Source organism: Pristiophorus japonicus, chromosome 12 (genome assembly GCF_044704955.1).
Source record: "Pristiophorus japonicus isolate sPriJap1 chromosome 12, sPriJap1.hap1, whole genome shotgun sequence".
Taxonomy (NCBI): domain Eukaryota; kingdom Metazoa; phylum Chordata; class Chondrichthyes; family Pristiophoridae; genus Pristiophorus; species Pristiophorus japonicus.
In genome coordinates, this window is record NC_091988.1 from 53621710 (window position 1) to 53646536 (window position 24827).

General features: G+C 43.5%; 2 protein-coding genes and 1 long non-coding RNA gene across 7 annotated transcripts in view; 1 reads left to right on the plus strand and 2 right to left on the minus strand.

Annotated features, from left to right (window-relative positions):
• The window catches only part of ogg1 (8-oxoguanine DNA glycosylase), a 26183-nt gene extending 19782 nt beyond the window's left edge, over positions 1-6401 (minus strand). The window contains exons 1-3 of one of the 2 annotated variants that reach the window (XM_070895485.1): positions 6316-6401; positions 4293-4442; positions 1628-2091 (exon numbers count right to left, since the gene is read on the minus strand). In XM_070895485.1, coding sequence (XP_070751586.1) covers positions 1628-2091; positions 4293-4402 — 574 coding nt within the window. In that variant the 5' untranslated portion in view covers positions 4403-4442; positions 6316-6401. Of the gene's footprint in view, positions 1-1627; positions 2092-4292; positions 4443-6196; positions 6296-6315 lie in introns of those variants that run through there. The other variant, XM_070895486.1, reaches the window with a different exon arrangement.
• On the plus strand, positions 6195-15997 carry LOC139277262 (uncharacterized). The gene is made up of 3 exons (XR_011596064.1): positions 6195-6531; positions 13081-13238; positions 15524-15997. It is a non-coding gene; the product is annotated as an uncharacterized lncRNA (long non-coding RNA).
• Positions 15998-16830: 833 nt separating this feature from the next.
• Positions 16831-24827, minus strand: part of LOC139277263 (peregrin-like) — a 57865-nt gene continuing 49868 nt past the window's right edge. For 3 of the 4 annotated variants that reach the window (XM_070895490.1, XM_070895489.1, XM_070895488.1), the window contains one exon: positions 16831-17385. In XM_070895490.1, the coding sequence (XP_070751591.1) occupies positions 17269-17385 (117 nt within the window). In that variant the 3' untranslated portion in view covers positions 16831-17268. Of the gene's footprint in view, positions 17386-21759; positions 21931-24827 lie in introns of all 4 variants that reach the window. The other variant, XR_011596065.1, reaches the window with a different exon arrangement.

Here is a 24827-nt window from a genome sequence, read left to right on the forward strand (position 1 = left end):
CTTATAACCACTACACTACCATACTGTATAACCACTACACTAACGTACCCGTATAACCACTACACTACCGTACCCATATAACCACTACACTACCATACTGTATAACCACTACACTAACGTACCCGTATAACCACTACACTAACGTACCCTTATAACCACTACACTACCGTACCCTTATAACCACTACACTACCGTACCCGTATAACCACTACACTAACGTACCCGTATAACCACTACACTACCGTACCCGTATAACCACTACACTACCGTACCCTTATAACCACTACACTACCATACTGTATAACCACTACACTAACGTACCCGTATAACCACTACACTACCATACCCTTATAACCACTACACTACCGTATTGTATAACCACTACACTACCGTACCTGTATAACCACTACACTACCGTATTGTATAACCACTACACTACCGTATTGTATAACCACTACACTACCGTACCCGTATAACCACTGCACTACCGTACCCATATAACCACTGCACTACCGTACCCGTTTAACCACTACACTACCGTACTGTATAACCACTACACTACTGTACTGTATAACACTCCCATATAACCACTACCTTACCGTACTGTACAACTACACTGCCGTATAACCACACTACCGTACTGTATAACCACTACACTACCATACCATATAACTACACTACCGTATAACCACTACACTACTGTACCGTATAACCATTACACTACCGCCCCGTATAACTGCACTACCGTATAACCACTGCACTACTGTACTGTATAACCACTGCACTACCGTACCGTATAACCATTACACTACCGCCCCGTATAACTGCACTACCGTATAACCACTGCACTACTGTACTGTATAACCACTGCACTACCGTACCGTATAACCACTACACTACCGTACCCATATAACCACACTATCGTACCCTATTAAGAAGGAATTCTAATCAATAATCTCATGCAGACAAAAATACAGTGCTGTCACAAGTGATCAGACTACTCATTGAGCCCACTCACTTCAAGTGCATTATTCTGCCCGAATTTTGTTTAAACTGGACACATTTTTAGCATTTGAATCATTATATGAAAGCCACCAAATGCCCTAAACAGGAGTACTACCCCTTCTCTACTGTGTCTGTATCCACCATCTTAAACATTCGCTCCCTCTACCACCGGCACACCGTGGCTGTAGTGTGTACCATCTACAAGATGCACTGCAGCAACTTGCCAAGGCTTCTTTGTCAGCACCTCCCAAACCCACATGACCTCTACCATCTAGAAGGACAAGGGCAGCAGGCGCATGGGAGCACCATCACCTCCCAAGTTCCCCTCCAAGTTACACACCATCCTGACTTGGAAATATTTCGCCGTTCCTTCATCGTCGCTGGGTCAAAATCCTGGAACTTCCTCCCTAACAGCACTGTGGGAGTACCTTCACCACACAGACTGCAGCGGCTCAAGAAGGCAGCTCAAGGGCAATTAAGGATGGCCAATAAGTGATGACCTTGCCAGCGACGCCCACATCCCATGAATGAATAAAAAGAAATGAATCTTCAAACAGACACAAGCACCACACATTCAGTAACGTATAAATAATAGACCTCCTTCAGGAACCCACCCACCCACCAGGGAAATCCTGTGCCACTCGCTCAAAGTTTTTGTCAGCTTGACTCCAGTGTGAGTACAACTCCGAGAGTCGCACGTGCAACTGAAAATAGTTGGTTAGGATCCCGCTCTCCCCTTCATCCACAGTACTGCATTCCAGCTTCAGCCGTCCTGCTGTGGTAAGGTTTATCTGCTGCATCTGCTCCACTGGTTCCGTTTTCACTTCCAGAAATGCCGTCTCTGTTTCTGGGACGTTTCCATCTTCACTTTTAAGTTCGCTTTTTATTCCCTGTTCCTTTTTCACTTTAACACCGACCGTGTTTGTGGAAGGTCCTTTTCTCTTCCTGTGACTTGTTGATAAGGGGATGTCGTTTTCTGTCTCCTTGCAATATATCCAGTACCAGATGTGATCCTCTGTCTGTGTCAGGGTCCACACACGATTGGCTAAGACTCCTGTCCAGTGTCCAGGGCTCATCTCCTGCCATCTGCAACACAAGACACTCTTTCAAATTGATTAAGTACCAGCCCTGGCCTTCAGTTCCGACTACCTGCTGGATCCTCAGCCACAACTATTAGTCTTGCCCTTTAGCTCCCGTTATCCTGTCCCTTAACTAGCAGCCCCGTCATCCAGACTTCATGTTAACCCTCAGCCTCAGCTCTCAAACCCAACCAACACTGCGATGACCAAAATACCAGGAACCACCCTTAGCTCCAACATCTTGCTGACTCCCAACCTTAGTTCCAAGTCAGTACAGTCGGTAGTCATAAGGGCCGTAACCCCAACTGAGGAATAAAAAGGTATGGCTATGGTGTCATTATGGAGTGAGAGGAGGCCAATTGTAGGTCCTGTCTCTCCACTAAAGGACTAAACCACTGGCCCAGGTCTTACTGCCATCTTGGTGGAGGTAGCAACTGTACAGAAGAAAATGGGCAGGGTTTTAAAAAAATTTGTGCACAGGATGTGGGCGTCGCTGGCAAGGCCAGCATTTATTGCCCATCCCTAATTGCCCTTGAGAAGATGGTGGTGAGCCACCTTCTTCAATCTCTGCAGTCTGCGTGGTGAAGGTCTTCTTATACTTCTTTGTAGCGGTTTGGTACAGCTCAGTGGCTTTCTGGCTATTTCAGAGGGCAGTTAAGAGTCAACCACTTTGCTTTGGGTCTGGAGTCACATATAGGCCAGACCAGGTAAGGGCAGCAGATTTCCTTCCCGAAAGGACATTAGTGAATTAGATGGGTTTTTACGACAATCTGGTAGCTTCATGGTCACCATTACTAATACTCGCTTTTTATTCCAGATTTATTTAATTAATTGAATTTTAATTCTCCAGCTGCCATGGTGGAGTTTGAACTCATGTCTCTGGATCATTAGTCCAGGCTTTAGATTACTAATCCAGTAATATAACCACTATGCTACTGTACCTGAGTAGGGTACCCGGGCCCCTATCCCCCACTTCCCCACTCAGAATTTACATGTGGCAACCAGGGAAGGGGTTGCCAGCCTTCCCACTGGTGGAGGGGCTGGGAGGCAAACTGAGCCCAGAGCAGGAATAGAGCAGTCGGCCTTAACGTTGAATTTTGCTCCCTTTTCCTCCACTTCTCTTCTCCAACTTTGGATGGGAGGGCAGAGGAAAATCCAGCCCCAGCACAAGGCCAGTATCCATGAAGGAAAGTGAAATTATGGTTGGTATCACGATTGTACATGCCACAGTGTTTACATTGGGAATATTCTTATGAGTTTGGGACAATGGCACACTGTTGGAGCAGTATTAAACGAGATAGAATCTTTAACTGAAATAAAAATAGAAACTGCTGCATCTGTGGAGAGAGAAACAGAGTTAATGTTTGAGGTCGATGACCTTTCGTCACAACCATGTTAGAACAGGTTTAGAAGTGCTTGATGGAGCAGAGAGCTGTTTACTCTGAACCTAATCCTATCTATATCTCACACGATCTTGATTCATTTTCAAAGTTATTCCTCATCAATGCCCTTGTTACCTCGAGATTGGACTACTCCAACGCACTCCTGGCTGGCCTCCCATATTTTACCCTACGTAAACTTGAGGTCATCCAAAACTCGGCAGCCCTTGTCCTAACTCGCACCAAGTCCCGCTCACCCATCATCCCTGTGCTCGCTGACCTACATTATGCAACACCTCGATTTCAAAATTCTCATCCTTGTTTACAAATCCCTCCATGGCCTCCCTATATCTGTAATCTCCTCCAGCCCCACAACCCCACCACCCCTCCCTGAGATGTCTGCGCTCCTCTAATTATACCCGTTTGAGCATTCTTGATTATAATCACTCAACCATTGGTGGCCGTGCCTTCAGCTGCCTCGGCCCTAAGTGCTGGAATTCCCTCCCTAAACCTCTTTGCCGCTGTCCCTCTTTTTCCTACTTTAAGATGCTCCTTAAAACCTACCTCTTTGACCAAGCTTTGGGTCATCTGCCATAATTTCTTTCTATGTGATTCGGTGTCAAATTTTAGTTTCATAACACTCCTGTGAAACGCCTTGGGACGTTTTACTACATTAAAGGCACTATATAGATACAAGTTGTTGTTGTTGAATTATAGCAACAGTTTTGCTGTTCACTTGCACCTGTTTGCACACAGGAACTAATTCTACAATGGAAAAACACACTCATCCAATTCCAACCAATGGTACATCTCTCAGGTATAAACTCACCGGAATGACTGACCACAGGAAAGCACGATGTCGAGCCTCAGTTCGGAGCGAGTGCAGGGGATTGAGCGCCAGAGTGCTGGGCATACAGATAGTGCAGGATGTGTCTGCATGGCTTTATCAGTAAGTTCTCCAGAGATTATCCCAATGGCCCTGTAAATCAACACCATGAAGGATGTTACTACTTTAAACATGAAAACTTATTCCATAATGGCAAAACTACAATTCTCACACAGATTCTGTGAAAGGCACTGAACCATTTCTAAAATTAAAACCCCCCATGTGCTAACATGGATTCCAACAAATTAATAATATTTTAGAAGCCTAAAATTCTTATTAATTCTACATACAATTAAAAAAATGCAAGATTATTTTCACATTTACTAACACTGGATTAGATTTAACAGGGTAGATGTTGGCTTTGTGTCATTGTATTAAACATAAGAACCGAGGCCATACAGCCCCTCGAGCCTTCTCCGCCATTCAATAAGATCATGGCTGATCTTCTACCTCAATTGCACATCCCTGCTCTTTTCCCATATGCCTTCATTCCCTTAATATCCAAAAAACGGATGATAGCAAGTCACCAAACCCATTTTATATCTCTCCCGATTTTTATTCTAATCGATGGAAAAAAACTGTTTTTATATACTTCACATGGAAATTGTAAAGAGGAGCAAATAAGAAAGATATAGACAGGACAATGTTAAATATATACTTCAGCAGATTATGGTTAATATATTAATAAATGTACTCCATATGTTTTTATAGCTTCATTATCTTAGCTTTTTACTTTTACAACATCATATTGTGAGTCAACAAGAAACTGTTCGAATAGTCAGTCCAGAGAGACAGCATTCTTTTTTCGATTTCTTAAAAATTCAATCTTGGTATGTTGGGGTTGCTGGCAAAGCAAGGATTTTGGATGAGACGTTAAATCAATACACCACCTGCTTTCTAAGATGGATGTAAAAGATCCCACAGCAATATTTCGAAGAAAATCTGGGGAGTTATTCCCGGTGTCCTTCCCAATATTTATCCCTCAATCCACATCGCTGAAAACAGAATATCTGGTCATTATCACATTGCTGTTTGTGGGAGCTTGTTATGCGTAAATTGGTTGCCGCGTTTCCTACATTACAACAGTGACTGCACGTGAAAATTGGCTGTAAAGCGTTTTGGGACGTCGTGAGGTTGTGAAATTCTTTCTTTATTATCAATTGGGTTTTTATTACTGATACCAAACAGAATTCAAATTCTCATACTGCTTTGCTGGGATTTAAGCTCCTATTCCCTGGATTATTAGTCCAGTCACATCACCACTCCACCACCATACCCCCAGCCTCAGTCTGTGCCAAGGCAATGCATGAATCTTGGCGACATTATATAAACATGCATCAACTCCGATGGTTTTGCAGATAACATATACAATTGATAGAGAAGTTAAAATAAGTGATTAAAACTGCAAATAATGGGTGTTTATACTGTGCAGCCTGCTGTCAATCACTGCCCAAACCCCGCCCTCTGTCAATCACTGATCAGAGCCCGCCCCCTGTCTCACGACCCAAACCCCGCCCCGTCAGTGTTCAACCCCACCTCCAGTCAGTCACTGAACAGACCCCGCCCCCTGTCAATCACGTCGCAAACCCCGCCCCTGTCGACCCAAACCCCGCCCTGTCAATCAGTGTTCAACCCCACCTCGTCAATCACTGCTCAGAGCCCGCCCCCTGTCAATCACGTCGCAAACTCCGCCCCCGTCTCGACCCAAACCCCGCCCTGTCAATCAGTGTTCAACCCCCACCTCCTGTCAATCACTGTTCAGACCCCGCCCTCTGTCAATCACTGTTCAGACCCCGCCCTCTGTCAATCACTGCCCAAACCCCGCCCTCTGCAATCGTGGCTCAAACCTTCCTCGTGACGTTCAGCTGAAGCTTTCATCGCCGCCTTTATTTGGTTTATGTCAGTTTGCCCGGCGACCTCCGTCTCCCTCCCTGGGTTCAGTAACCATACCCCGCCGCCCCCTCACCTGGTCCTCGCCGCCCGGAGCTAAATCCGCTGCTGGCCGACTTAACATTTCGCGGAGTCTCTTTTCTTGCCTTCCGAATCCAGCGTCGATGTTGACCGAGTGTGAGCCTCCCGGAGTTCGCTCTTCCTGCGAGTCAGCTTCAGCCTAAAGTAAACTGCATCAGATAATCTGGCAACAGGGTGCTAAACAAGAGCCTGTCCTTTAGGCTTGTATTATGTATGTATCTTGTGTTATTTAAAAAATCTATCCGTTGATGCTGTTTACAAAAGAAACACAATATGTTTAAATATAGAACATATTAGAAACATTCATCAAGTCAGGTAACACATAAGAACATAAGAATTAGGAACAGGAGTAGGCCATCTAGCCCCTCGAGCCTGCTCCGCCATTCAAAAAGGTCATGGCTGGTCTGGCCGTGGACTCAGCTCCACTTACCCGCCCGCTCCCCATAACCCTTAATTCCCTTATTGGTTAAAAATCTATCTATCTGTGACTTGAATACATTCAATGAGCTAGCCTCAACTGCTTCCTTGGGCAGAGAATTCCACAGATTCACATCCCTTTGGGAGAAGAAATTCCTTCTCAACTCGGTTTTAAATTGGCTCCCCCATATTTTGAGGCTGTGCCCCCTAGTTCTAGTCTCCCCTACCAGTGGAAACAACCTCTCTGCCTCCATCTTGTCTATCCCTTTCATGATTTTAAATGTTTCTATAAGATCACCCCTTATCCTTCTGAACTCCAACGAGTAAAGACCCAGTCCACTCAATCTGTCATAAGGTTACCCCCTCATATCTGGAATCAGCCGAGTGAATCGTCTCTGTGCCCCCTCCAAGGCTAGTATATCCTTCCTTAAGTAAAGTGACCAAAACTGCACGCAGTACTCCAGATGCGGCCTCACCAATAGCCTGTACAGTTGCAGCAGGACCTCCCTGCTTTTGTACTCCATCCCTCTCGCAATGAAGGCCAACATTCCATTCGCCTTCCTGATTACCTGCTGCACCTGCAAACTAACGTTTTGGGATTCGTCGGGGACTTGGCCTGGAGGGTGGTGCACGGAGCAGTGCCGTGCAATAAATTTTTAAGCCGGTTCACGGACTCCCAGGCCGCCTGCAATTTCTGCGGTCTGGAGGAGTCCGTGTTCCATGTTTTTATTGAGTGCACGAGGTTGCAGCCCCTGTTCCATTATTTGAAGGGGCTGCTCCTGAAATTCTGGCTGCACTTCAGTCCCACTCTCCTGATCTTTGGGCACCCTGTGCGGAGGGGAGCGGGTAGGTCCGAAGGCCTCCTCGTAGGACTGCTCCTGGGCACGGCCAAGGGTGCCATCAGCCGGTCCAGGCAGCGGGCGGTCGAGGGGGTCGTTCAACCTGACTGCCTGCCTCTCTTCCGCTCTTACATCCGGTCCAGGGTGTCCTTGGAGATGGAGCACGCGGTGTCCACCGGTACGCTCGCGGCCTTCCGCGAGAGGTGGGCACCGGAGGGACTGGAGTGCATCATCACGCCCGGCAACCAAATTTTAATTTGATTTTACGTTTTAAAGTTTAATTTGTTTTAATTGCCGGTGCTTTTAGTGTCCCCCTTCACTTTTATAGGGGGCACTGGGGAAAAATTGTGATTTTAGTGCCCAAAAAAAAAAACCAAAAAAAAAAACCGAAAAAAGGAAAAAAAGGGCCTTATAAATGTCTGGTGTGTCACCCAGGTCGGGTGGCACGGTTTAATGTGTTTTGTTTTGCAGATAAACTCCAAAAAGAGTTTCATGCACAAGGAAACCGCTGCTCGGGAATCCGTACCTCCACGGCTGAGGTTTTATGTGGCGGTCGGAAGAGAGGGCTGTGGCTGGTGAGGTGACCAGGGTCAGGGACCTGCTCGATGGCGGAGGAGCGGGCTGGATGGCGCCAGACACGCTGGCGCGGCGCCTAAATTCTGCCAACGTCCGCCACGCGGCCGATGCCATCGAGTCGCTAAAAACAGCTCTGGGCCCTGACTCCGTTAGGTGCATCGAGGAGGCTCAAGCACGTGGGGAGATCCCGTCTGAACTGACCCCCGTCCGGACGGAATTCCTCATCGGCGCCAAACCCCGGAACCTCCCTCAGGGGCCGGCGCCTCACAACTTGAGCCGCCTCGGGGAAATCCCCTCCGTGCCTTTCAGTTCCGCGCGGAGGGGTTTCCTGTATGGGCTGCTCCTGCACACCCTCAACTTTGCCATCCTCGCCGGCCGTCCGGACACGCCATGGCGTACCATCTTGCCGTCCGGAGGAGGCGGGGGTCCCCGATGGAGGGCACTCTACGCAGGGGTCCTCCCACTATTCATCGGGGACTTGGCCTGGAGGGTGGTGCACGGAGCAGTGCCGTGCAACAAATTTTTAAGCCGGTTCACGGACTCCCAGGCCGCCTGCAATTTCTGCGGTCTGGAAGAGTCCGTGTTCCATGTTTTTATGGAATGCACAAGGTTGCAGCCCCTGTTTTATTATTTGAAGGGGCTGCTCCTGAAATTCTGGCTGCACTTCAGTCCCACTCTCCTGATCTTTGGGCACCCTGTGCGGAGGGGAGCGGGTAGGTCCGAAGGCCTCCTCGTAGGACTGCTCCTGGGCACGGCCAAGGGTGCCATCAGCCGGTCCAGGCAGCGGGCGGTCGAGGGGGTCGTTCAACCTGACTGCCTGCCTCTCTTCCGCTCTTACATCCGGTCCAGGGTGTCCTTGGAGATGGAGCACGCGGTGTCCACCGGTACGCTCGCGGCCTTCCGCGAGAGGTGGGCACCGGAGGGACTGGAGTGCATCATCACGCCCGGCAACCAAATTTTAATTTGATTTTACGTTATAAAGTTTAATTTGTTTTAATTGCCGGTGCTTTTAGTGTCCCCTTCCCTTTTATAGGGGGCACTGGAAAAATGTGATTTTAGCGCCCAAAAAAAAACCCAAAAAAAAATGAAAAACACAAAAAAAAAGGAAAAAAGGGCCTTGTAAATGTCTGGTGTGTCACCCAGGTCGGGTGGCACGGTTTAATGTTTTATGTTTTTGCAGGTGAACTCCAAAAAGAGTTTCATGCACAAGGACCCCCAGGTCCCTCTGCACCGCAGCATGTTGTAATTTCTCCCCATTCAAATAATATTCCCTTTTACTGTTTTTTTTTCCCAAGGTAGATGACCTCACATTTTCCGACATTATATTCCATCTGCCAAACCTTAGCCCATTCGCTTAACCTATCTAAATCTCTTTGCAGCCTCTCTGTGTCCTCGACACAACCCGCTTTCCCACTAATCTTTGTGTCATCTGCAAATTTTGTTACACTACACTCTGTCCCCTCTTCCAGGTCATCTATGTATATTGTAAACAGTTGTGATCCCAGCACCGATCCCTGTAGCACACCACTAACCACCGATTTCCAACCCGAAAAGGACCCATTTATCCCGACTCTGCTTTCTGTTAGCCAGCCAATTCTCAATCCATGCTAATACATTTCCTCTGACTCCACGTACCTTTATCTTCTGCAGTAACCTTTTGTGTGGCACCTTATCGAATGCCTTTTGGAAATCTAAATACACCACATCCATCGGTACACCTCTATCCACCATACTCGTTATATCCTCAAAGAATTCCAGTAAATTAGTTAAACATGATTTCCCCTTCATGAATCCATGTTGTGTCTGCTTGATTGCACTATTCCTATCTAGATGTCCCGCTATTTCTTCCTTAATGTTAGCTTCAAGCATTTTCCCCTCTACAGATGTTAAACTAACCGGCCTATAGTTACCTGCCTTTTGTCTGCCCCCTTTTTTAAACAGAGGCGTTACATTAGCTGCTTTCCAATCCACTGGTATCTCCCCAGAGTCCAGAGAATTTTGGTAGATTATAACGAATGCATCTGCTATAACTTCCGCCATCTCTTTTAATACCCCGGGATGCATTTCATCAGGACCAGGGGATTTGTCTACCTTGAGACCCATTAGCCTGTCCAGTACTACCCACCCTAGTGATAGTGATTGTCTCAAGGTCCTCCTCCCTTCCCACATTCCCGTGACCAGCAATTTTTGGCATGGTTTTTGTGTCTTTCACTGTGAAGACCGAAGGAAAATAATTGTTTACGGTCTCAGCCATTTCCACATTTCCCATTATTAAATCCCCCTTCTCATCTTCTAAGGGACCAACATTTACTTTAGTCACTCTCTTCCGTTTTATATATCGGTAAAAGCTTTTACTATCTGTTTTTATGTTTTGCGCAAGTTTACTTTCGTAATCTATCTTTCCTTTCTTTATTCCTTTCTTTAGTCATTCTTTGCTGTCGTTTAAAATTTTCCCAATCTTCTAGTTTCCCACTAACCTTGGCCACCTTATACGCATTGGTTTTTAATTTGATACTCTCCTTTATTTCCTTGCTTATCCACGGCTGGTTAGCCCTTCTCTTACCACCCTTCTTTTTCACTGGAATATATTTTTGTTGAGCACTATGAAAGAGCTCCTTAAAAGTCCTCCACTGTTCCTCAATTGTGCCACCATTTAGTCTGTGTTTCCTGTCTACTTTAGCCAACTCTGCCCTCATCCCACTGTAGTCCCCTTTGTTTAAGCACAGTACGCTCGTTTGAGACACTGCTTCCTCACCCTCAATCTGTATTACAAATTCAACCATACTGTGATCACTCATTCCGAGAGGATCTTTTACTAGGAGATCGTTTATTATTCCTGTCTTATTATACAGGACCAGATCTAAGATAGCTTGCTCCCTTGTAGGTTCTGGAACATACTGTTCTAAGAAACAATCCTGTATACATTCTATGAATTCCTCCTCCAGGCTACCCCGTGCGATTTGATTTGACCAATCGATATGTAGGTTAAAATCCCCCATGATTACTGCCGTTCCTTTTTCACATGCCTCCATTATCCCCTTGATTATTGTCTGCCCCACCGTGAAGTTATTATTTGGGGGCCTATAAACCACGCCCACCAGTGACTTTTTCCTCTTATTATCTCAAATCTCCACCCACAATGATTCAACATTTTGTTCATTAGAGCCAACATCATCTCTCACAACTGCCCTGATATCATCCTTTATTAACAGAGCTACCCCACCTCCTTTCCCTTCTTGTCTATCGTTCCGAATTGTCAGATACCCCTGAATGTTTAATTCCCAGTCTTGGCCACCCTGCAACCACGTTTCTGTAATGGCCACCAAATCATACCCATTTGTAATGATTTGTGCCGTTAGCTTATTTATTTTATTTCGAATGCTGCGTGCGTTTAGTAGAGTGTTTTAATACTAGTTTTTAAACCATGATTTTTAGTTTTGACCCCTCCTGCAGCCCCCTTATATTCATACATATTGTCCCTTCCTATCATCTTGTGGTTTACCCTTACCCCAGTGCTACTCTGCTCTGTTGCCTCCTGCTTTTTGCATTCTTTCTTGGGGTCCTGTTCATCTGAGCTCTCACCCACTCTAACTAGCTCAGAGCCCTCTCCTGGGTTCCGAATACTCCTCGCATTGAGGCACAGAGTTTTCAGGCTTGCCTTTTTATTACACTTTGACCCTTTAGAATTTTGCTGTACATTGGCCCTTTTTGTTTTTTGCCTTGGGTTTCTCTGCCCTCCACTTTTATTCATCTCCTTTCTGTCTTTTGCTTCTGTCTCCATTTTGTTTCCCTCTGTCTCCCTGCATTGGTTCCCATCCCCCTGCCATATTAGTTTACCTCCTCCCCAACAGCACTAGCAAACACTCCCCCTAGGACATTGGTTCCAGTCCTGCCTAGGTGCAGACCGTCTGGTTTGTACTGGTCCCACCTCCCCCAGAACCGGTTCCAATGCCCCAGGAATTTGAATCCCTCCCTGCTGCACCACTGCTCAAGCCACGTATTCATCTGAGCTATCCTGCGATTCCTACTCTGACTAGCACGTGGCACTGGTAGCAATCCCGAGGTTGCTACTTTTGAGGTCCTACTTTTTAATTTAGCTCCTAGCTCCTTAAATTCGTCTCATAGGACCCCATCCCGTTTTTTACCTATATCATTGGTACCTATATGCACCACGACAACTGGCTGTTCACCCTCCCTTTTCAGAATGTCCTGCACATGCTCCGAGACATCCTTGACCCTTGCACCAGGGAGACAACATACCATCCTGGAGTCTCGGTTGCGGCCGCAGAAACGCCTATCTATTCCCCTTACAATCGAATCCCCTATCACTATTGCTCTCCCACTCCTTTTCCTGCCCTCCTGTGCAGCAGAGCCCGCCATGGTGCCATGAACCTGGCTGCTCTCCCCTGATGAGTCATCCCCCTCAACAGTACCCAAAGCAGTGTATCTGTTTTGCAGGGGGATGACCGCAGGGGACCCCTGCACTACTTTCCTTGCACTGCTCTTCCTGTTGGTTTTCCATTCCCTATCTGGCTGTGTACCCTTTACTTGTGGTAAGACCAACTCGCTAAACGTGCTATTCATGTCATTCTCAGCATCGTGGATGCTCCAGAGTGAATCCACCCTCAGCTCCAGTGCCGCAATGCGGTCCATCAGGAGCTGGAGGCGGACACATGTCGGGAGAGTAGAGTGGGAATCTGCATTATACTATCTCTAAAGCCTCAATATACTTCCGAGAGTGTGGAATTGGATGCTGCACATTGTACTCTCATTCAGATTTTATTACAATTTAATATGAAAAAAAGACATGGATTTATATAGCGCCTTTCATGACCACCGACATCTCAAAGCGCTTTACAGCCAATTAAGTACTTTTGGAGTGTAGTCACTGTTATAGGTATAGAAATTCCGCTTTCTCCTTCCCACAGGCATTCGACTAGGTTTTAGAGAAAAAATACATACCTACCTGAAGTTGCTGCACCCGCTCGACTTCACGAGCCACAGACCTCCTCTCCCTGCGCGTCGCAGCGCGTGCACGTTGGGACATCCGTGAGCTGGAGTCACATGGCTCTGGGCAGCCAATCGGGTATAGTATATTCTTATTCATAGAAACTCCTATTACTATGAATGAGAACCCCCCCCCCCCCCCAAATACCCAAAACACTAATTAAAAAATAGAAAATATACAGTACATATTTAGATTCATTTAAATTAAAGTTATTAATGTCTTATATTCAAAAAATTTTTCCTGATTTTTAAAAAAGTTTTTTTAATTATGCCCTAAAATAAACTTATCATAGTGGGGAGGATTTTTAACAATAAAATGTTTTCATAACTTTATTTTTATGTTTTTGTGTATTTTAAAACACTTGCGCCTGTAAAAGTAGGCCATGCGCCTGCTTTTTCTGGCGCAAGATTTTTGAGGACATTTGCTGGGCAAGATATGCGTAAATATCGCAAACTTGCACGTACCAATGTCCTCGCTTTCGATCTGACAGATCCGAGAAGCCGGTTTTCAGCGTACGCGCATTGCGCGCTATAAACCAGCTTTTCCGATGCCTTCCCGGGTCTGTAGAAACTTCGTACGGGCCCAGGGACATTGGAATTTCTACCCCATAATGTAGGAAATGCAGCAGCCAATTTGCGCATAAGCAAAGATGGATTCATTATTACCTCTTGACCTTTATACCTTCTGATATTAGCTCTTTTTTTACAACCTTATCAACCTAAGGTGCTGCAAAGTGCTTTACAGCCAATGAACTACTGTTGAAGTAAAAATAAAATGCTGGAAATACTCCACAGGTCAGGTAGCATCTGTGGAGAGAGAAATAGAGTGAACGTTTCAGATCGATGACCTTTCATAATAACATAATAAGAACATAATAAGAATTAGGAACAGGAGTAGGCCATCTAGCCCCTCGAGCCTGCTCTGCCATTCAGCAAGATCATGGCTGATCTGGCTGTGGACTCAGCTCCACTTACCCGCCCGCTCCCCGTAACCCTTAATTCCCTTATTGGTTAAAAATCTATCTATCTGTGACTTGAATACATTCAATGAGCTAGCCTCAACTGCTTCCTTGGGCAGAAAATTCCACAGATTCACAACCCTCTGGGAGAAGAAATTCCTTCTCAACTCGGTTTTAAATTGACTCCCCCGTATTTTGAGGCTGTGCCCCCTAGTTCTAGTCTCCCCGACCAGTGGAAACAACCTCTCTGCCTCTATCTTGTCTATCCCTTTCATTATTTTAAATGTTTCTATAAGATCACCCCTCATCCTTCTGAACTCCAACGAGTAAGGACCCAGTCTATTCAATCTATCATCATAAGGTAACCTCCTCATCTCCGGAATCAGCCTAGTAAATTGTCTCTGTACCCCTTCCAAAGCCAGTATATCCTTCCTTAAGTAAGGTGACCAAAACTGCACGCAGTACTCCGGGAGCGGCCTCACCAATACCCAAACAGTTCATCAGACGTAAATGATTCTATGGCACTATTTTGAAGACGAGCAGGTGAGTTATCTCCGGTGTCCTAGCCAATATTTATCTCTCAATCAACATCATTAAAACAGACTGGTCATTGCTGTTTGTGGGAGCTTGCTATGTGCACAGTGACTACACTTCAAAAAGTACTTCATTGACTGTAAAGTGCTTTAGGATGTCCAGTGGTCATGAAAGACGCTATATAAATGCAAGTCTTTCTTTTCTTTCTTTATAAAAGATAGGAAGAGTCAGTGGAAATGTCCTACTAAACTCAAGTTTCCAAAATTCAGAGCATTGAGAGTTGGAGGCACCAACTGGAAGCTTACATGTCTTGCAGTGGTCTGGAGGGGGAAGGGAAAATCAAAGGGTTAATCACACCTGGATAGTCTCTGGCAGTCAGTAACAGCAGTCGTGGAGAAGAGAATCTATAGAAGGTAGATAACACTTAAGCATGTAGAGATTGGTCTAAATTTTCCTCCACTAACCCATCTGAAATTGATGGCAAAATTGAATCATGAGGCCTACTGTACTGCCATGTTCATTCCCTGCTTTCCATTTCTAATGCCAAATGGGGGGGGGGGGCGTAACTTCCTGGCCCATTTTGCTGCCACCTGCCCTTCTTATTGCTGCTCCCTGAGACAACACATTGAAAGATAGCAGTAGACCCAAGAAAGTGGTGGCAAGGCCCAAAATTCTGCAAATGTAGGAAGAGGGCCTAGTGGAGGCCTGCTCTCCCTCCAATTCACTCCCAGCACTTACCTTTCTCATCAAGGCCAACACAAACAATAGGTTTCAACTTTGGGGCTCCTCTGTCCCTTTTAACTTCCCTCATCACCTCTTTCGGTGCTGCGGAACCACCAGATTTTTGCATTGATTGGCTCCTTTTTGGCAGGAGGAACGTGGCTCTGCATATTAAGTAACCCTGACCTGGAAAAATGGATCAAGGTCACAGTGACGTCAAAGGGTATGGTATAAGTTCCACCTCATTGCCACTCTATCCCAAGGAGGAGAATCCCACCATGCGACTTTCTTAGATTTGGCCTGAAAAGGCTGGATGAAAAAGGAGGCACTTTTAAACATGGAGCTCTATCACAATGAAGAGAAACCGATGAGCATTCGATTTCATAGAAGAAATAAAGCAACAAAAATGCAATTGTACGCAATGTTCCCTCTAAGCTGCGCAGGCCACTCGCAAGCCCTCAAATACTGCACCTATTAAAAATTGTAAAGGTACCATGCATTGAAAAAACTGGCTGTGCACAACAAAATTTTGGAGGGAACATTGGTTGTATGTCATGTATATGATTGAGCTGTCTATTACTTTATCTTTGTTCTGCTTCTGTGAACCATTTTATTTGTGAATAAATTTGGCCTGTACAAAGTGGAACAATGTGGTATTTTTTAATCTCCCAAATTCACAGATGTAGTGGGCACCGTAAATGTTCCCTAGTCATCAATTGACCGCAATCAGGGTTAATCGTTAGACTATGGCCGCACTAATTTATATGTTGACAACAACTCGTATTTATATAACGTCTTTAACATAGTAAAACGTCCGAAGACATTTCACAGGAGTATTGGAAGTCAAAATGTTTGACACCAAGCCACATAGTGCTGTTAGGGAGTTCCAGGATTTTGACCCAACGACGATGGAGGAATGGCAATATATGCTGCTCTTGTCCTTCTAGGTGGTAGAAGACGCAGGTTTGGGAGGTGCTGCCAAAGCAGCCTTGGTGAGTTGCTGCAGTGCATCTTGTAGATGGTACACACTGCAGCCACGATGTGCCAGTGGTGGAGGAAATTAATGTTTATGGTGGAGGGAGCGAATGTTTAAGGTGGTGCATGGGGTGCCAATCAAACGGGCTGTTTTGTCCTGGATGGTGTCGATCTTCTCTAGTGTTGTTGGAGCTGCACTCATCGAGGCAAGTGGATATTTGTGAATATGCACCCTCGGGATCCCTCTGCTCTTGCACCTCCCTCAAAATATACCACAATGAGACACCTCCAATGCTAATTTTCCCTCATCAGATAGGAATTAATTACAAATCGGTGCCAGAATTTTCTTCAGTTAAGGGTTTCTCAAGCAGTGAGGGGTTCGTTGTCAATTCGTCCTTTTTGTCTGAGGGCAAGATGAGAGATAGGAGTTGGGGAAAGTTTGAATAATGTGAGGCAGGTGACACAAGTTTTCAAATAGCCATTTATTTATTTTCCTAAGAATCAGATAGATTTTTTTTTCTTCCAAAATAAATACAAACTGAAAAAAACATTCTAGAAATTAATGGAAGAAATATCTAGTTCTTTTGCTGGATCGGAGTACAGTGCTCCCAGCCCAAAGTATGAAAGTGTTTACAGTATTGTTTGTTTTAAAATTTAATCGTTTAAAATGGTGCTTCTGCTATCACACCACACCAGTTTGCTGCTTGCTAGAGTTACCTGCAAAAATTTAGAAAAGGTTTCATGATGTCCATTTTAATGTACTCAAAGAAGTGTTCTCGCTGAAAGCCTAGAAATGTCAAGAGATGTTTACAAACAAAAAATAATTTAAAAAATCCTTAACATAACAATGTACATTATTTACAATGGATTTGCCTAGGGCATAACTTTGAGCTGACTGAGCCATCGATTCATGTTCACTTGTTAACAGACAGAGCTTTTATATAAAATGCGTTTTCCAGGTAGACAACTTCCTTCTGCATTGCACTGTTTGGTGTCCTTGTTCTCCACCAATGAACCACCTATTTTGGTGCCCATGTCCTGTGTGTAAAAGACCAGAGGGTTTGTTTTTTTAAATGTTTCTTCTTCTTTTGGAAAGCAAATTACATTAAAAAAATATATATCTGCTGGATTTGGGAGGGGGGGGTCTACTCAACAAATTTCCAGGCTTCCATTTACCCATATTACAATTTAAATATAATTTTAGACCTGACGCAAATGTAACGAGGGATGCCAAAAAATATCACACTTTGTTGATGGTTTAGAGGAGTTTGACCAAAATGGTGTTACATCGGACTGTCTGAACCTTCGTAAGGAAGGGACTGTAGGAGAAGGCTTTGTATGCTTCTTTAGGATGGGAGGAGGAGGGTGTTTTCAAGGGTAAAGGATGAGGTAGGGGAAAGAGATGACCATTTTTCTACTTTGCAAAATGACAGGCTTAAGCATTTCCAGATCAAGTATGGCACCGAGTCAGAGCACAGAGCAAGACTGCCACATTACACAAACATTGAAAACGAACCGGTGTTAAAGAAGATGGCTACTTCTGAGGGAAGAACGATCAAGATAAAGATAATCCTTCTTGTCTTCCTGTACAGGCTTACCTTTAAAGTGGAGTTTCTTATTTAACAACTACTCTCCCTGACAGGAACTGACGGCTGCGACAACTCCATTACAAAAATAAGCTGTACAGGGAACAAGGAGGTCTTTATACTCAAACTACTACTCCTGATAGTTATTTAATGACCTCCCACTGCACTTAAAAGCCTTCAAATGGGTTACCCCTCATTCTTTCACTGATCATCTGATCTTGGTTAGTCTCCCTGGAGTGAACAGTCTTATGTTGTGACAAAACATGCTAAGCAGCCACAAAATTATTGTTTTTTTAAACTTTTAAACTAGTGCAACACATTTTTCAGGGTGAAGGATTTGTATCTATCTAAAAGACAACCGAACAAACATTCTGCTCAAGTCTGCAACTGGGAATCCACTACTTTGATTTATTAAGAATTTGTAAATCAATCCATTTGGGTTACAGTAAAATTCTGGCAACTGTGGAATTCCAAAATGGACACTTGGGAGAATATTCTGTCCAGATTTAATGAGTAAGGAAACATCAGCATAGCTTTGCAAAGAGGTTGCAACAGAAACACTCCTGGTCCTTTGCAGATACAATATCATCTTTATATTTCAATCAAATGGGCTTATACAAAGCAAAAAAACAAAACTAAAGTGAAAATATTAATCAAACAAAGTGAAAAGAGTTTTATGTACAATAACTAGAGACGACAAACAAGTAGTTGTGGAAAAAGTTACAAAATAGACGGGAGCGATTAAAGAAATGGATAAATTTGGATTTTTACTTAAAAAAACTACACAAATTTATTCTGTAAGACAAATAATTAAACCATTTCTTCTTACCCAAGTTGAGTCATCTTGTTAAACTCAGGGTTAGCTGTAGTCAGCTGGAAAGTATGCATGACACTGAATCAATAGGAAACGGTTGAGCTTACAAACATAATCTGAACATTAGTGCTATAAAACCTAGTGTTCTGCATCACTGCCTAATTCCAGAGATTGTAACCAGTGCCGATAGTATTTTGCTACATTACAATTTACACGCTGTTATCAGATGTTATTTGCTTCAGGGAGGCAAATGATAAACTTAATCATGTGAGAAAGTAAAAATTGCCTGAAGTAAATTAAAAATATTTTAAAATTATTATATAATAAATGATTCACTTAATGAACTGCACTTCGAGGTGTGTTCTGGAATGAGTTTTAAATAACATGGGGATTCATGACATGGGCTATATACAAGTATTGCACTAATGGAACAGGCATTGCTCCACTGGGTCTGAAAGATTACTTGAGCTGAAACGCCTTTAACAGTGCAATTCCCTACAGACATCTGAGAGTTTAATTTGCTATATATTTGTTGGGGTGTCATCAGTTTTAAGCAAAAAGAATCCTTTCTCTGTTGGTCTGCCAAATTTGAACTTCAAAGCATCCAAAACTCACCTCTACAAAATGTCCTTGAAGGATTAGAAAAAGTAAGAAACAAGAACTGTGCTTCAGGAAAACTGGTTTAGTTCACTTATCTTAAAAATCAGTAAGGGAGTTGTATTGGCAGGTCGTCACAGAACCAGGATTATTTTTGTGTTCCTGTATAATTTGGTCCAAAATACAATGATTAAAAACAAGCATGCAAGGAGCAGCTTGGTAGTTCAAGCACTGAATGCTACACCAACATCCAAAAGTTCGCATGTTCCCAAAGGACAAGCCCATCACTTTGAATTTGCCTCTCCTTGGGTTGGATACCAGCTCTTTTCGCAAGGCCATTACATGCGACAGCCATTCCAACTTGGATGAGGAGGAAGTAAACATGGCCCCAACCCCCCCCCAATCCTGCTTAAAACAAGAGTCCTGCTGCTCTCATTTAAAGGTTGGAGAAATTCCAAAAGCATGCTCCGGAGGGTGATCCATGACAGAGTGGGCCCGGCACCAGGGAGAAAAGGGTTGGGGTGGAAAAAGAGAACAAAAATAAAATAATTTAAAACGGCATAGTCACAATGAATTGAAACCACATATTTCAACAGAGGAGGTTTACTATCAAAATTCAGCATAATATTTGATGTTGACTTGTAATTTAGTTTTGGTGCAACAAAACGTGAAGGAACTGTCTGAGTGAGTATATACAGGTAGAAAACTGTAAAATATAAAAAGTAGCTACATTTGAATGCCTCTATTCCTCTTTTTTTTTAAATGGAAATTTACATTTTAGGTTATTAGCAAGTTTTTAAAAAGTTTCTCCTTATTCTTTACTGCCAGTTTAAAAAAATTTATATACATAACATACACACTATTTGTTGATCAAAGCTAACAAAGTTAGGCACACATTATTAAATATCTATCTACATATTGAGTATTTTTTTAAGTTCTGGCTTGTTCAGGGCTCATGCACCCACCCATTGCCAGATCTAGTCAGATGTTCAATAAGTGGCTGCCATTTCAATTAGGCAGTACTGGGAGGATAAAAACTGACCAGGTTATACAGTTTCTGAATGTTGTCACCTCTTTGACCAAGCTTTCGATCATCAGCACTAATATCTCCTTATGTGGCTCAGTGTCACATTTTGTTTGATAACGCTCCTGTGAAGCGCCTTGGGACGTTTTACTTCATTAAAGGCACTATATAAACAAGTAGTTGCTGTTGTTGTCAAAATAAAGCCTGTTACAATGCTGATATTTACTCAGTAGAGGGCACTAGTAGATTTAGTGTCCACTAGATCATATATTTGCAAAGCACACTAAAGGTATCTCAGGGAAGAGCAATGATTACACAAACATCTCCATTTTGATTCCTTGAATCAGACAGGAATACGAATGGACAATTAAGGCTAGAAATTACTGCTGGTGATGTTAGCAGACAAACTCATTCGTGTTTTCGCCTATTAACATGATATTAATAAATATATTAATATTTTCTTTAAAATAGCAGACAGCAAAATATTAAATTAATGTATTTAGCATTCATGCATTAATACCGCTAGCAATAATTTCTAGGCTGCAATTTCCAAAATCAAAGTTTCAATAGTGATGGTATCAATATGTTAATTACATGTCCCCATGCAGTTACAACACTGGACACCACTATCTGAGTAGGTCGTTCGGCCCCAACTGCCTGCCTCTCTTCCGCGGCTATGTTCGCGCCTGGGTGTCCCTGGAACGGGAGTACTCGGTGTCTGCCGGTACGCTTGAGGTCTTCCACAACCGGTGGGCACTGGAGGGACTGGAGTGCAGTCGATACCAGGAATAACATTCTGATTTAATTTGCTAAGTTTCCTTTTGTTTTACTTAACATTTGGAATTTATTAGTTGTGCCCTTTTTAAAAAGGGGGTACCTTTTGTTCATTTAATTTTGACTGATGACACCTGATTGGCATTTTAGAAGAGTTAGAAATCACGAACTTGCAGTAAAAGCTCACTCTAAAGTTATCAGCGAGTTTTGTATCCACCTTGGGAAACTATTTTATTGTTTTAAAGGGATATTCCAGCCACACAGATGCTATAACCTCAAGTATTTCCCGGCAAACATCCATGCCCATATTTGATTTTAAAATGACATTTTTTCTCCAATAAAGGTATTTTAGCCCATTCCTCGGAACTTCCACACAATCACAATCAATGGAAATCCAAGTAACCTGAACCTCTTCCAATTTGAAGTCAGCCGAGGGTAGGCCAGTGCAACTTTTCCTCATCCAGTGTTGGGAAGTGCCTAGCCTCTGTTCCGTGCCTCCCCATCACAGCACAGCATAGATGTGGGAGGGTACAAAATCTACATTATACCACTCTTTGATGTAGTACAATGTGGCTTCAACACATTGCTGCAGTCAAATATGTTTATGTTCAACTCACCAATGGGTGGCTGGTCTCCCAATGAAAGCCACCATGTTCTTGGGAGTCTTGAGGCTGGGCACAATAGTGATATTTTGCCATTTATACTCCTCTCAGTCATTGCATTCAATAAGCTGCGAGAGTACTGGAATCCAAGGTTAGGCAATGAAATATAGTGCTTCCAAGTTGAGCCTCAAAAAAAAAACATAGAAGATGGTAAACCCAATTGAAAGGCCAGCTAACTCATAATACTGGTTTAAAAAAAAACATTTGCTTGTAAAAATTAGATTCAGGGTTTTAATTTGCAAATACCCAAAGACAAGAAGGTCTTGGGGCTTTATCCAAGGATCTTATTCTTTGGAAATATCTGTTTCTAACATAAACCAGGGCTCAAAAGCCTGTCATTATTATCAGTGATTCCACACAAGAATCCATACAAGTGCCGAATAGAGACTGTACTCTACTTTGTATCTCCTTAAACAGCAACAGCAATACTGATCGGGTGGGGGAGGGAGGATATTGCTTTCTATCCAACGTTCTACCCTCAGAAAAAACTGGAACAATATACTTAAAACATCTCCTTCCGAAGAGCAGATATTTCCCATTGGTGCCGGTCAAAGAGTTATGAATGGAGGATTATTCCCAGTCTCAGATTTCGATCTTAATGTAACAATGCCTTGTTTGCTGACATACAGTTACTGTACATCAAAAAAGTGTTGTGTGAAGTGCTTTGAGGCATTTTTATATAATAAGGTGCTATATAAATGCAAGTACTATTATTATAAATACTGGCAAGGGCTGAAGTTTTCAATAGCATTGTTGCATTGACACCACCATCCAAGACCAGGAATGATACCAATTCCAGTCCATTGTAACAGCACTGCTTAGAACAGCCTACTGGATAGGCTACCTAACCAGGTTCATTTTTCCCTAACAACCAAAATGGGCAGGTCATCAAGCTGCTTTCGAAGGGATACAAATGGGAATATCTACTCTTGGAAAGGATTATATTTCTGTTCTTCACCTATAGGAGGCACCAACTCTTGCCGGGTAGAGTGCCACAAACATCGGCAGGCCTATATCTGACTATTCTTCAAGCACAAGCCCAGAGTGTCTGTGAGGCACGACCACAAAAAAAGCGCCTCTCCACCACCATGCAAGCTGGAATCAGCACAGATCAGGGAGTGAATTGGGACCTTGTTGGTTTGTGTGGCTCAGGATCACATCAGGCAGTAGATTTACCCTCAGACAATGAGACCACCCTGGGAATGAAACATTTAAAATAATTATTTTCCATTTTCTTGGGGGGGGGGGGGGGGGGGGGGAGGAGAAACACTTTACTGAAAGTACACCCCCCCCAGAGACACACACATACAAAGTGTCCCAGTTCTCTTCCTAAAAGCTTCAGCTTTCAATTGCAGCATTCCCGTTTTAAGTAATACAGATGCAGACTGTCAGCAGAACTCACAATCTCAATGGTCACGTTGTTTCAAATAGGACCTTCTGAGGAACAAAGGGCAGCACGCTCGATTCACAATACAATGCCTATGGATTTCTGTATTCATCTCGCTACTCACATTTGTGACTTGTTCTGTTGGACAGCTGCTAGGCCACAGGTTGCCTCAAAACTGAAGACCCTGCAGCATCTGCGCGCCTGGCAGTTACACAACGCAAAGGACGTTAATATTTGAGGTTCCCTTAAATTACTCACCTATGGACAATATGGTGCCTGTTTTAGTGGGAAAATGGTGGCAAATTACTTGCAAAATTGTAAACAACCTAACATAAGGGAAACCTTATAAAAATAAATTGTGCTCAACTGCTTTAAAAGTAAAGCTACACATGGCAACGAAGAAGATATTGACATTAGGGGGAGCCTTTCTATATCCTTTTAGTTATTTCCCTCTCTGGAATGCACAGAGATAGTAATCGAACAATCCTGCCAAGCTCATCACAGTTTTGAGACTCAACTCAGAGCAGGAGACAATTAAGTTCAGAGGATTATCCAATTACCTGTATAGCTTACTGATGGTGCCATTAGCCAGTTAATCATCCACATTAATTAAAGTGCCCTCTCTGAGCAGATTCCTCTCTTCCACCCCCACCCTCACTCTCTCAGGTGAAAATATGACTGTGAGCAGCAATGCAGATAGATGGCCATTTTCTCACCCTGCTTGTGCAATCATTTACATACCAGGAATCTGACAATGCAGCGCTAGCAGTCTATACAGCTCTGATTACTGACTCTCACGCATACTGTTCTGTCAAGAAGTTTAGAAAATACTGTCCGCATAATTTAAGCCAGATAACAAAAAAAATGTTAATTGTGAGACCGTATTATCTATGGGTAAGTTCTCTAGAGGAATCAAGGGATTTGGGGGTAGGGTAGGAAAGTGGAGTTGAGGTCAAAGATCAGCTTTGATCTTGTTGAATGGCGGAGCAGGCTCGAGGGGCTGTATGGTCTCCTTCTCTTATGCTCTATGATTAACTTGTTTTGCAGAAGGTCAGACAGTAACACTGTTCCTGCAAATGAACAGGTAAGTTTAAGGCTTTATCTGAGTGTACAAGTGTGACTGTGTGCGAGAAACCACAGGGTTACAGACGTGTGTGTGCACACAACTATAACCAGGAAGATAATCTAGATGACTATAGTCAGGATAAGTGACTTCGATGGTATAAATCTTCATCGATTTTACGGGGAGTAAGGGGAGTTTATTTGATAAAATTACAGTGTATATATTACAATATGTATGGTTTAAAGTGTGGTATTTAGCAGCAGGTTTAAAATCACAATTACTGTCCCCCCCAAAAAAAAATTGGCTTTATGCAATTTAAAGTGGAACTCAAGCCCAGCAGTGAACTCATTCACTTTCATTGTCGCTTTTCTCCCCATTTAATTACAGTGAATTGTTTACAGGTTTTTTTTCCCCCTCTGGTCAGAGCTGTCCATGCTCAGTTTCTTTTTTTAGGTCACCTGGATTGGCAGAATATATTTTTCTCAACTGAAAATTATGGGTAAGTAATGTAATGGAGGACTTCAAGTTCTGGCGTAAACCTGTCCTCTACAAGCAGGGTTTTCATTACTTAAT